This window comes from Trichogramma pretiosum, unplaced genomic scaffold (genome assembly GCF_000599845.2).
Source record: "Trichogramma pretiosum strain Unisexual culture from Peru unplaced genomic scaffold, Tpre_2.0 scaffold16, whole genome shotgun sequence".
NCBI classification, from domain to species: Eukaryota; Metazoa; Arthropoda; class Insecta; order Hymenoptera; family Trichogrammatidae; genus Trichogramma; species Trichogramma pretiosum.
The window spans coordinates 877,286-893,578 of record NW_019641647.1 but is presented as its reverse complement, the minus strand read 5'-3'; the positions used below and the strand labels follow the sequence as shown (position 1 = coordinate 893,578).

The window sequence follows — 16,293 nt, the reverse complement described above, 5'->3', positions numbered from 1 at the left end:
AAGTTTCTATTTGTTTAATGATTATACATGATAAACAACTGATCAATAGTAAATTTAGAATAAGATTTTTTGAAATTTATAATTAAATTTTAACCTGTTCAAGTATATAAAAAAACTTGTTCGTATTGAAATTGTGAAATTTAAACGATAGTTTTCGTTTAAAGTGATATACATTGCAATGCAGGGTAAAAATCAAAAATCTTGATGGAAAATTGGCAGCCCATCGGAAATAATGAAGCATCGCTTGCGGAAGGAAATTGAAGGAAGCTTAACTACATACCACTGGCACCATTAAAAAAAATTGATTGATATCCTAATGATCAAATACAACGTCTTTTTTTCAGTGCAGTCACATTATGAAAATTGGATCGCGCGAAAATCTGTAATTGACGGTAACGATCGGCTCTCATGAGCTCAGTTATATATGCATATAACCTGACAATAATCGAGACTTCGTACCTGTGAGCATAAGCATAAGAGTCATTTGTCCATAATGGCAAATGATTTACTTTTTCGAAAGTTCTCTTAGAAAAAATAGCTAGTGCATATTCACGCAGGCTTTCGAACGCTTTACAAACACTTTATACTATCTTGATAAAATTCGATGCTCAAGTACTTGCACGGGATAATTAGATCAATAAGAGAAATAATATATTTTACTTATAACAAGCAGTTTTTTATTGTGAGTGGATGTAAATTTGAGCCCCGAGTATTTTGAGAATTTGATTTTGTCACGGATTTTGTTTCCTGGCAGTATTAAACGATAAAATTTTGCGTAATGAAAAGGATGTTATTACGAGATTACGAATGCACGCGATGGTGTAAAATAATACTTTTAATATTTTTATTTTTGGATGCCTCAATGCAATCATCACGATGAAAATGAAAGCTGAACATCAAAGTTCATCCATTCAATCGATTCATACGAATTTCGAAAGCAAATATTGACAGAGCAATTTTTGTGCAGGGGACGATAGCGATCGCATCGCAGCCGTGTGTGCACAAGATAAGCTGAGCACTTTTTTGCTTTTTTGAACCTTACAAACAATGCAAAAAAAGAAAAGCGACATTCCTAGCTTAAACTTACGAAAGAGACGCCCACGTGAAAGTACATAGCCGCAGTCGGATTATGTGTCCACGCGCATTATGACATAAAAACGCATCTTTATTCATAAATCATCGACAGCGATCGAGTCGACAAATAATTACCTGATTTTACTTTGTTCAATTATCTGACAAATCATTGTCTCTCGTGCGATCGGTATAAGCGTCGCTAACTCGCTGCTTCTGCTCTTGTTGACTCTCTCTCTCTCTCTCAGCTTACTTGAGAGTGCGCTATATAGATTAAAGACAGGAAGAAGAATGGCATCGGCAAATTTCCCGCTACTGGCAAAGCACGATTTCTCGGCTATATATGACGCGATGTTGTATCTATAAACGGCCAAGCGAGAGAGAGAAAGAGATGATAAAAGCGCTAGCTTGAACTTTTCTCGAGAGCAAAAGTGGACAACGACGATGACTATTCACTATACCTATATAAACACTCACCGAGAGTATGTTACGGACCGGTATAGTTGGCTCCCGAATCCGAAATGAAATAGCGGAAGAAAAGGTTAACTATCCAATAATACTGTGAGCTCGTTTTTGCGCGTGCATACTCGCGGGAGCCCGATATAACGAAAAAGAATGCAGGAAGTTATTACGATGTTGGGGTTACCTGAGAGCCTACAGTGCTATACTACGCGTGCGCTTTTATGTAAGGAATAATTAGGTTATTCATTAGCTACACGGTTTATATCATGCTTGCAGCGTCGATACAACAATGCCTTCCATGCTCTCTCTCTCTCTCTTTCTTGCTTTTATTATTTACATTTTATTGTAGAATAATTAATTAATTTGTTACTTCTCACGACTTTGCGACTCAATCGTCGTAGGGTGACTCTTTATCAGCTATCGCGATTTTTATGTACGAATACATGGTCATTTACACGCTCGCGTTAATCTTCGTTCAGTCGGTCAGCCAGTGAACGATTTAAATAATCGATCGGCCGAACGAATGTCTATTAATAATGAATCATCTTCCGTCGTCTGACTCATGTTCGCGACACGTTATTAATTAGTTAACGGATTAACGTCAGTGACTACTGGATTGTTACATTTTTTCTCTGGAGATTTATTAAATGTGTAAGGTTGAGCGTGTGCTGCTTAATTATATTGAATTATAAACTCAAACGCCGGTAATAACAAACAAAAAATGAAGTTAGCAAAGCTATGCATTTAATAAAGAGCAAATAAACCTTGGTATAGCACAAGCTGGGCACATTATTCACGTATACTGCGGGCTCGCTACCGTTCGTATTTTTGCTAAAGTAATGAAGATTAGGAAACTCGACATTTTCAAAATGTCGCGTAAAAACAAAAAACAGAACAAGCATGAAAATACATAAGATAACGCGTCGAATCCACCATACAGTAGCATCCGTACCTCATCTCACTTTGTACAAATACTGGGAGATTAGCGTATGGACTTTGAAAAGTATGTACGTCTCTTTTGTTGAAGCATATGTAGATTCAATGCGCACACGTCGTCCCTGCAAATAGATAGGATCGCGTGCCTGCTATGTTGTGTACAACACATTCCTCTTCATGGTTGCAGTGCACCGAAATTTCAAATCATACATGCAGCAGCTGCAGATATCATATTTTTGCCTAACGGTTCATACGATCCTACATAGAAAAGAAAATATTTTCTTTCGTTCGCGTATACCAATGTCTCGTTGAAAGAATTATCGATGCAGCCTCGATAAATATTACTTAATTAACATTTTTTATCACGCGCGTGCGCGAGAGCTCAATTATTTCCAAGGTGCAATAGTAACTTTTAAAGCGAACGCTGCTAGCATACATTCAATTATTAGTTTTAAAAATTTCTGATTCATGGTTCGCATTTCTGATTCACGATCATCGCAGACACGGGAATGGAAAAAAAGCTGCTACACACACGTGGGTTAATGTGTTATAACGGTTCTGATGCTCTTGGTCGTTTAAAATCATCTTAGCTTCAAGGGGGAAAAATACTCGAAATCTAAGGTATTTTGTCTTCTATGCAAAACTTTCAAAAATCGAAACATGTTTTAACGATCCGCAAACGTTACTCTCGCGTGCACAACTGTTCGTCCAGAACTAGGTCGACGATGAGCTATTTGCACACACACACACACACACACACACACACACACACACACACACACACACAAAGTCTGACGTCGAATATATACAATACTAAGAAGCTCCTAATCAGCATAAAAAACGCTTGATACACATCGAGACCGATAGGCCGATCCATTCTAAAACAAATTAACACACTTTGTCGTCAATCAGGCCTAATGCACGCGCTATTTTTTTTCTTTTACGCCATCCCGCTGCTGTTAGGTATGTGCCGTAATATATATAAACTAGAATATAATACCTAGACTCCGTTAGAAGATGCACCGTAACTCTTTTCTTATATGCTTTCATGGAAATTTAGCTTGGATATTGCGCGCGCCAAGCACTTTATGGATTGGTGGCAGCGTTATCCAATATATTAACGTGTAAAAGACTGAGAGAAAAAGTGTAACAACAATGTTCGCGATCTAATATTTTTTTAAATATACCACAGTTAACTACTTCAACAGGTGCAAATATTCAACAATTGCAGCTTTTTCTCTATGACAGTTATTTTTAGAGCTCGGCAGCTTCGACTTCAATGCCAGACTTGATTATTTCTTTTTTTTTAGGGTTGTATTTATAAGCTTTTTAAAACAATTAAAAAAGATATTTGCAATTGCAAGCTTTCTAAATTACAAAACGCGTGCCTCTTGAAAGGACCTTTTTATGCAAGAAAATCTGCTAGTCATTCGGAATTTGTCAATTTTCAATCATTTCCAACTCGCTAGACTAAACTGATTGAAAAAACAACAAGATCTTATATGTACGTTACATACGCATGATATGTGCCTTGCTAAGTAAGAAAAGTGAAAATAGGAAATGTGTGTTACAGGTAACCCTGTAAGATTCGACAGTTTCTTATTTTTCGAGTCAGAGCATACACAGCGCATATTAAGCATTTCAAGTCAAAGTGACTGCATGCTTTAGTTTTCTAAATATTGATCGCAGATCTTGAACGCACAGAATAATTGTGCAAATCTGATAATATCTTTTTACTAATGAATATATGGAGGCGCACGCGCACCTTTTCAAGATCAGAATTTTCTTCACTCTCTTTTTCGAGTGTTCAATTTTATTATAGAGGAAAAAAACTTCCACTTCGTTCCAGCAATGCACATGTATGATTATTTTTGTGCATACTGATGCGTTTTGCACAGTTGGGTCTAAAAAGTGCGCTTATATGCACTTTTTTGTGTGTGTGCGCACGAGTTCGTTCATGAGCGCATAAGTTAAGACGCAGGTAGGGAAAAACGCACTTGCGCGCGAACGTTAAGAAAAAACAATAATAAAAAAAGAATCGTTACGTATGATGTATTGGACTTTCTTCAAGAATGAAAACAAATTGTATTTATCCTATTGTTTATAATGCATATTTCACTGTCTCGTAAATGCACTATATATATACATGATCCTTAAACTATTTCATTAATATCACAAAAGGCTTCATTATCTGTTGATTCTTACATGCGTGTACATAATAATTATATTATTCTCGCACGTGCATCTCGAATGAATCTCGCAACATAATCTTCGCGCCAAGAGATCACGCGCTAAATACGTTTTATCGCGTACCGTTACTGCATAGCTTCGATCCATCGAATCCATATGAGCAATTTTTTTCTTACCTTCTCTCTCTTTTTTTCAATAACTATAGATGAAAAAGTGGAATGCAAACGTTCTACGAGTTTGTTAATATATATAGCAGCATTACATAAGAAAATTTACGACTCGACGGCGATTAGCTATGTCCTTGAACTTGAAAATTTCTCTCTTCGGCTCTATTAATCGATTATATTATATATGTATACATAAAGAAGTGAAATATTCACAACGAAGGCAGAGGTTGCTAAAAGAGTACGTATATACCTATCTGGAAGATGTGTATGTGTAAAAAAAGCTGATGAAGCCATACAACAAGGCTAACGACAATACGCATGCTGTATGAATACGTGATATTTTGTGACGAGAATTATCGCAGATTATTGATATAATCGCATTATACTATAAAAAGTAAATTGCAGTTTCGACGTCATTTGTAAAAAGCCGACAATCATTTTGTGAGCCAAGTATTTGATTCTAATCACTTGTTCGCATAAAAATTCGACAACAGTTAAAAAAAGTAATTATTTTAACTTTTAAAAAATATATTCGTTCACAGGTCGTCACGAACGATCAACTCGTAAATTTTATAGCTGCTAGCTACATGCGCGTAAATTTTTTTTCGTTTTGTTTGCGCTTAGATTTTAGCATGATTTAGTCCTTCTAGTGTTTGGAGGGAGAATACATAAAGATAACGCGCGTGCTGTATAGACTGGAGGAGGCTTTTTTATCTTATAGGCTTGAGAATAAAATAAAGCCTGACAAAGAAAGAGGTCTTCGAGCAAGATAGCAGGTAAATACGACATTTTTCTTGGGTGAAGCGTTTTTTTTGTAAGTTCGACTAACTGCAGCCGGCAAAACAGTAAGGATGCATAAATATTGTCGTAGTGAGATGCATCGTAAAAAATTAAGCATCTTTTAAATAATTTCAGTCCATTACTTGACAGTAAATTTAATAACTCAACTTCAACAAAATGAAGACAGACTTTACATAAAGATGTTTGCCGCGTCTGCAAATTGTTAATAATCATGACGCGTTATCATTGTAAAATGTTTCGATCAAAAATTTCACGGTTCATTTGAATCAAATAAACCTTTAAATAATTTTAATTCTGGAAATATTTTTGTGAAAATTTTTTATTAGTTAGAACTCGGGAAATAATTTTTTTCTCCTTAAACATGATCACGTGAGAATTTACTTTATCAATTTTATCTATAAAATGCTAAACATTTGACTATTTCACTTTCGACTCATATAATTTTTATTCGTGAATCAGCGCCATTATAAGATGAGTATAAAAACATAAAAAAAACTTTATAATGAAGAAACTTGTGATGTTTGCGTATTTGGAGACGTCCTTGTCAAGCAAAAAATACAATCACAGTTATAACCATTAAAGTGAAAGCAGTGTAAGGAAAAAAATTGCACAATCATACCCTTATTGCTTTTTAACATTGTGGCACGTACTCACACATTCGCGAAGATATAAACACGTGCAGGAGTTGGGCTGAAGAGAAAGAGATGCGCACCGCGAGTATAGAGTAAATATATATAGAGATATAGAGAACGCGACTACACGTAAAACTGGTGCTGTACGTGTGTACTCCATGGTCAACACTGCGTGACCGGCTTTCTCGAGCAAGTATATCTTTTTAATGCAAAAGTAGTGTTAGTAGACAAGGTCGTTTGAAATTATTGATGTATATTATGTACCAACTCGGACGCTGCACTCTCCACTGCGCAAGCAATTGATATTATACTCGACCGTTCGATTTCGAGCTGCATAGGTGTTTGTCATGAATGAGATGAGCTTTTTTGGCGCAAAGATATGTGACGAATTTTTCTCCAGACAATTTCGCAAAACAAAACTTGATGTTAATGGAAGGAATTAGAAGATGTAGTACTGTACTTGCTAGACAATTTTGCCATTAATTTTTTAAATGCAGCTTTGTATTTCGGATGATTCAGATGTTTAATATTATATATCCGTCGTTGGTAAAAATATACAAGGTAAAAAAATCACTAATGACCATTGGTAAATATGAATTTATTAGTAATTATTGCCAAACGTAATCTTCAAGTACAGCTTGCATCGTTAACTTTTATAAACCTTCAGATGCACTTTTGCCCATGGACCGTGAATAAAATATGAAATATGGATAATTAATTTTTTCCAAAAATAAATAAGTATAAAAACGATCTATGAAAACGAAATAGAATAAAAGTGTTAGTCACAAAAACTGAATTAATAATTGTAATAAAAATAGATTTTCTATGCTGAGAAACCTATTTCAATACATGAGCCAAAACATGAAGTCATTAAAAAATTTTCGATCTTTAAAATGGTTACTGTATGTATAGAGAAGAGTGTGTATAGAGAATGGAATGCAATCCAGAGATTACAGGAAATGTCGATTTATGTACATATGTAGGAAAAGTTGGCCCCATCCTTTCACTCCTCCATGGCCGGTAGTTGTACACGGCCTCGAAAAATACAATTCAACAAACTACAAACGAACTATTTATATTCACTCCTTAATTATTCAAAGTATTTTTTACGCGTGAATTTTTTTTCATTAAAGAATATGGAAATATTTTCCAAATTTATAATATAATATTATTAAAATTGAAATTAATATTAATATAAAAATAATAAATCATTTTTATAACCCAACAAAGAGGATCTTATAAATATGGAACTAAACTCTCTATTTAAGCACTGCTAATATACGCTTATCTTTTTATGACTCACTTGCTCAGAAAGCATAAAAATCGAAATCTATTGATTCGTACTGGACTTTTTACCCACATATATATTTTGCATAACGTTGTAAAGTTGTTAAATATGAAAAGAAAAACTTATTAGGTCATTATAAACATAAAATGATGATAAAAATGAAAATATTATTTCAATTTTCAAATCCGGAAAAATTTTCTGATACTTTTCATATTTAGCAGAAAATAGCTCGATCAATGGTAAATGATTGAACATATATTTCATTAGTTGCACGTAAATAGTTACATAGAGGCGTTGCATAAAAATATACATTTTTGTACAATAAAGTTAAAATAGAAATACAGAACAATTAATTTTTTTATGTATACCTAATTATATTATTGTGCAATATCATAAATGGAATTCTTTCAAACTAATAGAACGTAATAAAAATTAATAAAAATTTCATAGGTGAATCATTGTAAAGAAGATTTATTCCCTGAAAATGTATTCTTAGACTATAGCAATTTCTACAACGCATCCTGTTGTAAGAATCTTGCATTATAGCAATGGTACATATTGTCGACCGAATTTTACTTCATAATATCATCAAGTCGGCATGCCATAAGTAACTGACATAAAATAAATTCCTTAACAAAAAACCTACTTGAAAGCAAGACTACATGGAAGTAACATGAGATACAATTAAATAACTTTTATTATACTGGAACACTAAGATTTTTGTGGGTCTTGAAAAAAGAAAACACCTGTCGCAGCTATACTATTCATCATTGAGGTACACTTGTGAGATAAAAGTTATTAATATTTGCGAGAGTTGGGCATTTGTTAATTGTGCGCACGACAATAAACGTAAATTCGTGCGATGACTTTTCGTGGCGCAAGGATATTGTAATGTGGCCTTTCTTACGAAAACGTATTCGTGCATCTAAGAGATTTGGCTTTTGTTAGTCATTTCAAATGTATTTTTAGACAAACTATAAAAATGAGTAATGAAAAAATTTTGTTTATCATTGTTTACGTAATATCATTTGCTAACAACGACAAAAAATGTCTTCATTGCAAAGTAATAACTTCAAAACTAATAAATGAATGTTATATCATTGCAAACAATTTCAAATAATAATATAATTGAAAAATGTTATGCTAATTCATGTTTAAGTTTTATGAATGAAAATAAAATGTCAGCAATGAAAATAGCATACATATGCAGATTGAGTTCAAACCAAATATAATTTTTCTTTATCATCTTTACTAAAAAACTAATAATACTATAATTCTTCATTCAAATCGTATAACATAGTTTGAAAATTAATGGAAAATTGCAAAGTTGTCTATTTACGCTCTACATTTATGACAAGTCTAAAAATCTTATCGGGAATTCTCACCTGTAACGGTAAATGCACTTCAAGTATTCGAGATATAAACTGATTTTCGTATGTATTATAGTGCACATAAATCGTTACGTCTATCTTGATTTTATCTGAAGAAGGCGATAACAGTTCGATAATTGTTCAAAGGTATTGGAAGCAGGCATTTGGAAAAATACATACGTCAAGTCTACTTTTTTCATAATTCATAATTCTTATATTCTATTGATTTGAAAAAATGAAAGTACTTAACTCATTTGTAATAATTAAGCGACTCTATAGTTTAGCTCGTATTCCAAATGAAAATTAAATAAAGTTTTCACGCTATTTGATGCAAGAATGAAGAAAAGATTGGCCCATGCGCATAAAATGCGACAAGCTTTATCAATCGCTAGTCTTATCTAATCAACAATGACAATCAAATTTTTTCTCGATAGAACACTTTGTCGTACTATTAAAAAGCGGAAATACAGTGTCGCAAAAACCGGGCGCGAACAGCGTTGCAGACTCATGTTATTGATGTGGGTACATTGAGTTCCGCGAGGCGCGGTAAGTTTGCGAATGACAATAATAATTGTTCCTCTCGACGGTCAAGGTTGCAGCCAAGGCTACTGTAGATCATTACATTGTACTCAATATAAATTATTTATTATTTCTTATATATTGGTTCATCTGGAATCATTAGTTACGTTTGAGTGATTCAAAGGAGATGAATATACCACCTCGACGTTATATTTTGCTTTACGTACTGCTAAAAAATTTTAAACATCCATTATATTTTGTGTTCCTCCACGTCTGTGCAAGAGAAGTTATAAAAAATGTTATACATGGATAATTCAGGCGAGAGTAGAAACTACATAAAATACGATCAAGTGGATGAATTCATGGCAAAAGCTCCTCAAGAAGAGCCAGTCAAAGTCAAATGAAAAATATCTAGCAGTCAATCACATTCACCACGTGTTAAATAACAAACAGTGTGTAAAATTCATTTAAATTAATTTTTACTTCGAATAAGCACTATATACAGATCAACAGAATGTGCAGTTGGCGGTGACTTATTCACTTGAGATTATGTCATTGACTATTATGTCGACGTAGAGTAATTTCGTGACATTTTGGCAGTCACATTGCTTGCGTAGTTGCATTTTTCATTTTCATTCTCAAATTGAGTGAGAGGAGCTATTTGAAGACGTTCAGCTAATCTCGATGGCTAAGTTTGTAGTTATTCATTTCATATCTTACAAAACTTACAGGTGAAAAGAAAAATAGACTGTACGATTTTTTAAATCAAAATATCGATTTTTGCATGGCTCGCATTCTTGCGTTAACTTTTATAAAAAAATCGCAAAAAAGGCTTCAAAAAAAATATAATGAATTCTAAAAATACATCAGCGATATTCTTCATTAACTTCACAGATAAGAGCTGCGTTATTTCAATACGAAATATATTTTGAGCAAAAAAAACTTGTAAGTTCGATTGAATGTTTTAGAAAAATTACTCAGCTAATAAACGACTATACCGAGTTTACAACGCGTACTGTCAAAATTTAAAGCTTAATTGTGTAAAGCTTCACTGAGCACAATACTTTATTTTGTTTTCAGTAAATATTTTTCGTTCAAGTTTGTTTACTTGAAAAAAAAAAATGTGGCAAAGTATTAGACATCTACATATACGTTCATTATCTCGAAGCGCGCACCTTGAGTTCATTACATAAACTATATTCAATTTGTGTGTATGCGTTTGTGTGTAAAAAAGATACGCACCAAGTATATTCATTATGCGTATCAACCTTTATTTCTTTATCGTCTCTGAAGGAAAAACTAAACGAGCACAAAAAACCCTGGCCAAACATCCACGCTTAATGGAGTCGCGCACATACTGCGCAGCACAGCTCACAGATGTAAGTAATGTTTTGCACAAATGCAAACGCTTGGAAAAAGGGCCTCGACCCACATCGATCGTTTTGCCTGTTTGTTCTCGCGGTTACTCTGCGGAGCACGAGCATTTCCTCACGTAGACGTGTGCAGCCTCAAAAAAACTTTCCGCGATTAGATGATTCTATGTTTAGCCGAGAGCAATCGATTATAACATTTTTCATTCACTTCCATACTTGTTGCAACGGCGACGTTGTTTATTTGTCCATGCGTCCCGTCGACGATTAGAATCTCACATGGGAACCTTTAAGAGTTCGTGCGGACGCATATAAAACGCATTTTCAGCCCCATATAAAACGTCAATCAGTGAATTAACGAGTGGGGAAAGTAAGAGTCCAAGACTTTCAAAAATATTATTCAAATAAACATAATTAAGAGCGGGGTTTTAATGACATTAGAAGTAGTACTCGCTAATGGAGGAGGGGAGAAAGGTGTATGCTGCAAAAGAGCACGAGGAAGCTTCGGACACGCACAACCAAACTTCCTGCCCGACCTATTTTCAAACCAACAAAATCGCCCGAACATCGTCGAGCAGACGTAGCACGCGTCTCTCGCGTTGGACGGTGAATTTTCACACATATAGTAACACACACAGACGTGCACGTAGCGCGGATGACGCGACGGAGCCGGCGAGCGGCGCGTTCACTCGTAAGTCGTACGTGTGCGTGTCGTGTGGGTGTGTGTGTGTGTATTACGTTACACTGCTGAAACTCGACATCTCTCTCCCGTGTGCGAGATTGAGGGAGAGAGAGAAATGCATAACTATTCAGAGATGCAATTCCTCCGCTTGTGTCACGGATGTTTAATCGAGAATCTTTGGAAAATATGAAAAGCTAATTTTGAAACGAGAATTGAAACCATATCCTCTCTATATATACATGAAAAAATGCAAGTGTCCGTCGAGCGGTGGCGTCGAGAGGAATGCAATTTTTTCGCAGTCGGTGACTTCGCTGACACACGCTCGCAATGTTCAAAAAGAGCAAAAATCTCTCTTGTTTGCAGATACATACCTATATATTTTTATAACCCTACACCGATTTTATTTCTGTCACGCATTTGTTGATATGACTCGTAACCGAAATTTTATAACCCACTGAAGATAATTGCAAGACGAATTCGTAAAGAATTTTGAAACTTTTTTAAAATCTAATTTGCAACAACTTGGAAATTATTTTTTGACGAATATTGTAATGATAGTGTAGAATAAAAAATAAAATTTTACTTGTTGAATATTTTAACATGTCACGACAAAGAAGATACTCCGAAAATATGCATTCAAATGCGTTTAAAGAACTTAACTCCTCTTGGGTGCTTTTTTTCACCAACGTATAATGTATTCGTTTCAAAACTTTTTTTTCCAATAATACGTTTTGAAACTTAATCGGGCTCAACGAGGAGGAATTTTGAAATCATACGGCGCCAATGCAGCCTGTTGTAGAGTTAAGCGTTAAAAAAAGTCACGTATTCGTTTTGCAGCTTATTATCCGAAGATGTTGACATGCGCGTGCTCTTTTTTCGTGATTCGTCTACTTTTCGTAAAATACGGAAATGACATCTTCGGAGCGAATTCGCTATATGCACAGGCGCTCACAACAAACTCATTTCTTATTTCAATCGCATATTTTTGTTGAATTTCAAGTTCGACGCAATGAGTCGCGTGATTTTTTTTGCACGAAAACACAGCAAAGTTGCCAATTGTAAGGGAGAGAGAGAATAGATTAGAATCAGAATATTTATTAGGCCATGGTTTCCTGTTTGACACACAGGCTTATACCTAAAGGTATAAGCGTTAAATATAAATAGACAAGAGTAAAGTATGTACAAAAAACATATAGATAAACAAGGTAGAGAGAGAAAGAGAGAGAGAGAGAGAGAGAGAGAGAGAGAGAGAGAGAGAGAGAGAGAGGGACAGTAGAATCATTTGTAATTCGTAGTTGAGTCTTTAAAAGTACTTAATGAGTACAAAACTTCGACAAAGTGCATATGTATGCATACAAGATTTGCAAGTGATAGAAAGAGATGCCTTATATCTGCCCCCGCATGTCAGCCTCATTTTTATGTAACTGCGGATATACAATGCAATCTCTCGTCTTGCGACATTTAACTAGCTGTAAACGTGCAAAGGATATGTGCATGTGTGTGTGTGTGTCAGCTGGCGATGCCATTGCTGATGAGATTGGAATGAAAGATTATACTCGAGGAGAGTGAAATATTCGCGTAATACGCCGGAACATTAAGGTAGTTTGCAAAAATATTCCAACTTTGAGGATCTAATTACGTTGTGCCGTGTTCCGACTGCATATTTTAATTGATATTTCGATAAAGAGATACCTGTTCAATATGACAGATCAACAGAGATAGAAAGAGAGAAGAAATGTTCATCTGGAAAAAAGCCTGCATCATCTCTCTATATGCAGCTTTATCATTACTGATGTTTACAATTATCTAATCTTTGTTAGTGATTAATCAGCTGCTCATAGAACTTATCGTTAAAAAAAAAAGAATCTTTGCGATCATCTATAATATAAACACCGACAAGTGTACTCGAGTTTCGCATTCCAGACATACGTGTGTACGTAAGTTTTTCGTTCGAGCTTACTTACACGGCTTATTTTTATTTGTATCATAACGAAAGTGTAAAAATGCGCGACTGATTTATACGATCTTAGCACGAAACCAGTTTGAATCCTGAATCCATCCCTATATAAATCAAGATGAAAGTGCCTTTTCGACGCGAGAAGAAATCACACTGCAAAATGTGCAAGCCTTGGCACGTACCAGTCAACTATCATTGCCCCGAAAGAATTTAAACGTAATATTTCGACAATTAAATGTTTACCGTATGCATGCAAGCATAAGCATTCCCTCGAAAAAAGAAGAAACTATGAAAAAGAAAAAGACAAAAGTGATTCATTCAGGAAATTGTAAAAGAGCTTCCGTACTGCATCTATGCACACCGCGCGACGAGACGTATGCCCATGCACAAAAGTTGCTGTCGCGTGTATCAGAGTGCAGTATATATATAAACATGCAGCAGTCGGCAAGTTGAATATGTGTAACATGAATTCACTCGAGAGAGTAAAAATAAAAATGATGCAACGTTTCATTTTAACGAGCCCACGACGGGTGAGGAATATTACTTAGCTAAAAAATAAAAAAAGTTTTTCCGAATTAATCGAGAAAAGGTAAAATTACTATCACGTAATTGCAAAGGCCAACGCCATAAGACATTCATATACATAATAATCGCCATCATCCCATTGATATTCAGTCAAGCATTTGCTTGTGCGGACACACCAATGAAAAAAAAACTGAACAATCAAATAAAAGATACTACGATCGTTCGTTGTATATGAATCATCAAGTGTGCAATAATACACCTTGCACTGTAATGTCACCCTTCCTGCCTTGCTTTTGGTTAGTACTTCCTTTGATGCATGTGCATTGTGACAAGAATACATCATACATTTTCATCGCAACATTTTTAGTTTAATAAAAAATAATAAAATTGACGCAAAACCATTTTAATTCGCCATTTTATGCTATTATTTAAACATTTTTAAAAATTTTTTCAGTGTCACTGTAAAAATGATATTTGTTCGAAAATAATGTTAATTATTAGTAATAAAGATTTTTTTCTCTCTCTCTCTCTCTCTCTCTCTCTCTCTCTCTCTCTCTTTACTAGACACCTTCTATTTGTCTTGCACTTTTTCATTAATTTGTGGTTGGTTCATTCATGAACGTCAATGACAATTTATTTTACATATTGAAAAATATTTTGAGCTATTTCAAAAAGATCATCAATTTTATCAAAAATTTGTTATTATTGTTGATCCAGATAGAAATATATGCATCACAATTTTTTTAATTGTTGATTCAGGCAATAAATATGCTGTGTAGATGCAAAATAAGCAAATATAATTTTATATAGTTTTATAAAAACAGAAATTATACTACATGTCAAAAAAGACTGCAGTTTTGTCAAAAATTTCAGATCTTTTTTTGAAAGTTTAACAGATTTGAATGTTACTCTCAAAAATATAATTTCAGTTTTTTAAATGTATTCAAATATAAACTTTGCAAATGACTGGTCAAAATAATAACTAATTTCAGTCATTTTACTAATACTGAGCATAAATACCTTGAAAACTTCAGAAAAGAAACCAGCACCAATTTTTTCAGCGTTAAAATCATCTAATCTATGCAATGAAGCGACTGCATGTCTTAATGCTTGGCACGAAGCACCAGTCCTTCTTTTATCAAGTGTGTTTTCTACACTGTAATCGCACCCAGGGAATGTTCCATCACTTAATTCTGTAGGTCTCCAAGGGTCTTGACACTTTTCACGATCTTTGTAACTTGTTGGAGATGATTGGAGTTCAGTAGGTAAATTTTCTTTATCATATTTCACTGAATTTTTGGACGGTGTTGAGGTAGTAAAATCTACAGATATTCCAACCTCTGACTTTTGCTTATTTTCTATTGGTTTTATTCTACAATCATGATAAACTGAACTATCGACTTCATCAATATCATTATTACTAAAATTCTTTCTACTCATGTCTGTGACTAATGTAGAATCTATACTCAACTGTGAGTCGGTACAAGAGGATAACACCTTTTTTGAGGAATTGATTGTATCTCTAAAACAAATCTCTTTATTGGAAGCGTACATTTTACTCGGGGACGACCTGGAAGCACTACTAGGATAGTTATATGTTGAGCTACACTCGTGAGCCAACATGTTATTATGTGGATTTATACAACAAATAGGTGGATCAATGGTAGAATTTTGTTGAAAAGTTCTATCGAGCCCTTGTTCTCTGAGTTCTGTGACTGGCCAGCAATTAACTTGATCCTCTGAGAAGTTGTCTTCAAGTGGCTTAAATAGAGATGACTTTGGTGGACCTGGTGTATTACAAGATGACATCTGATCAAACATGATTTGTCATGGACGAATCTCTGATCAGGGTGCACTAGCACATTTTGCTCTGGTTTTCAGCGAAATATATTCGCGAGGAGTCGACGAACGATAGCACTGCTTGTCACTTTGGGTAAATAAGGAAGATTTCAGTCATCCATGATACGGCTTGACGCGTAAACACACGCACGCGCGCACGAGCAGAACGAAAAAATTCACTTAACAATTTTTGGGAGTCGAGCTTGGCTACGAGGAATAGTTGTATTATATTTTACTACATTTGATCGAACGAGCGTTAGAAATACTGCTTGCGTTCGTCGGCTGCAAAACTAAAATGGGGTTCTTTAAAAGCACTCGGAGAGCAGCTGTAATGACTCGTAGTGTTGTTCCTTTGGCGGATGAGAAGGTAATATCGAGAGGTATTATAGCAGTTCTCTCACAAACGCGTGCACTGACTGAAGCGGAAAGCGCAACATGGCCGACTCATACTTTGCCCCCTCTATGGCTCGATCCGATAGCGTGC

General features: G+C 34.8%; 1 protein-coding gene across 2 annotated transcripts in view; it reads right to left on the bottom strand.

Moving 5' to 3' along the window:
• LOC106659318 (LIM domain kinase 1) overlaps positions 1-16,293 on the bottom strand; it is a 29,965-nt gene extending 13,672 nt beyond the window's left edge. Inside the window, exon 1 of one of the 2 annotated variants that reach the window (XM_023459880.1) lies at positions 14,991-16,293. In XM_023459880.1, the coding sequence (XP_023315648.1) occupies positions 14,991-15,791 (801 nt within the window). In that variant the 5' untranslated portion in view covers positions 15,792-16,293. The remainder of the gene's footprint in view (positions 1-14,990) is intronic. The other variant, XM_014381792.2, reaches the window with a different exon arrangement.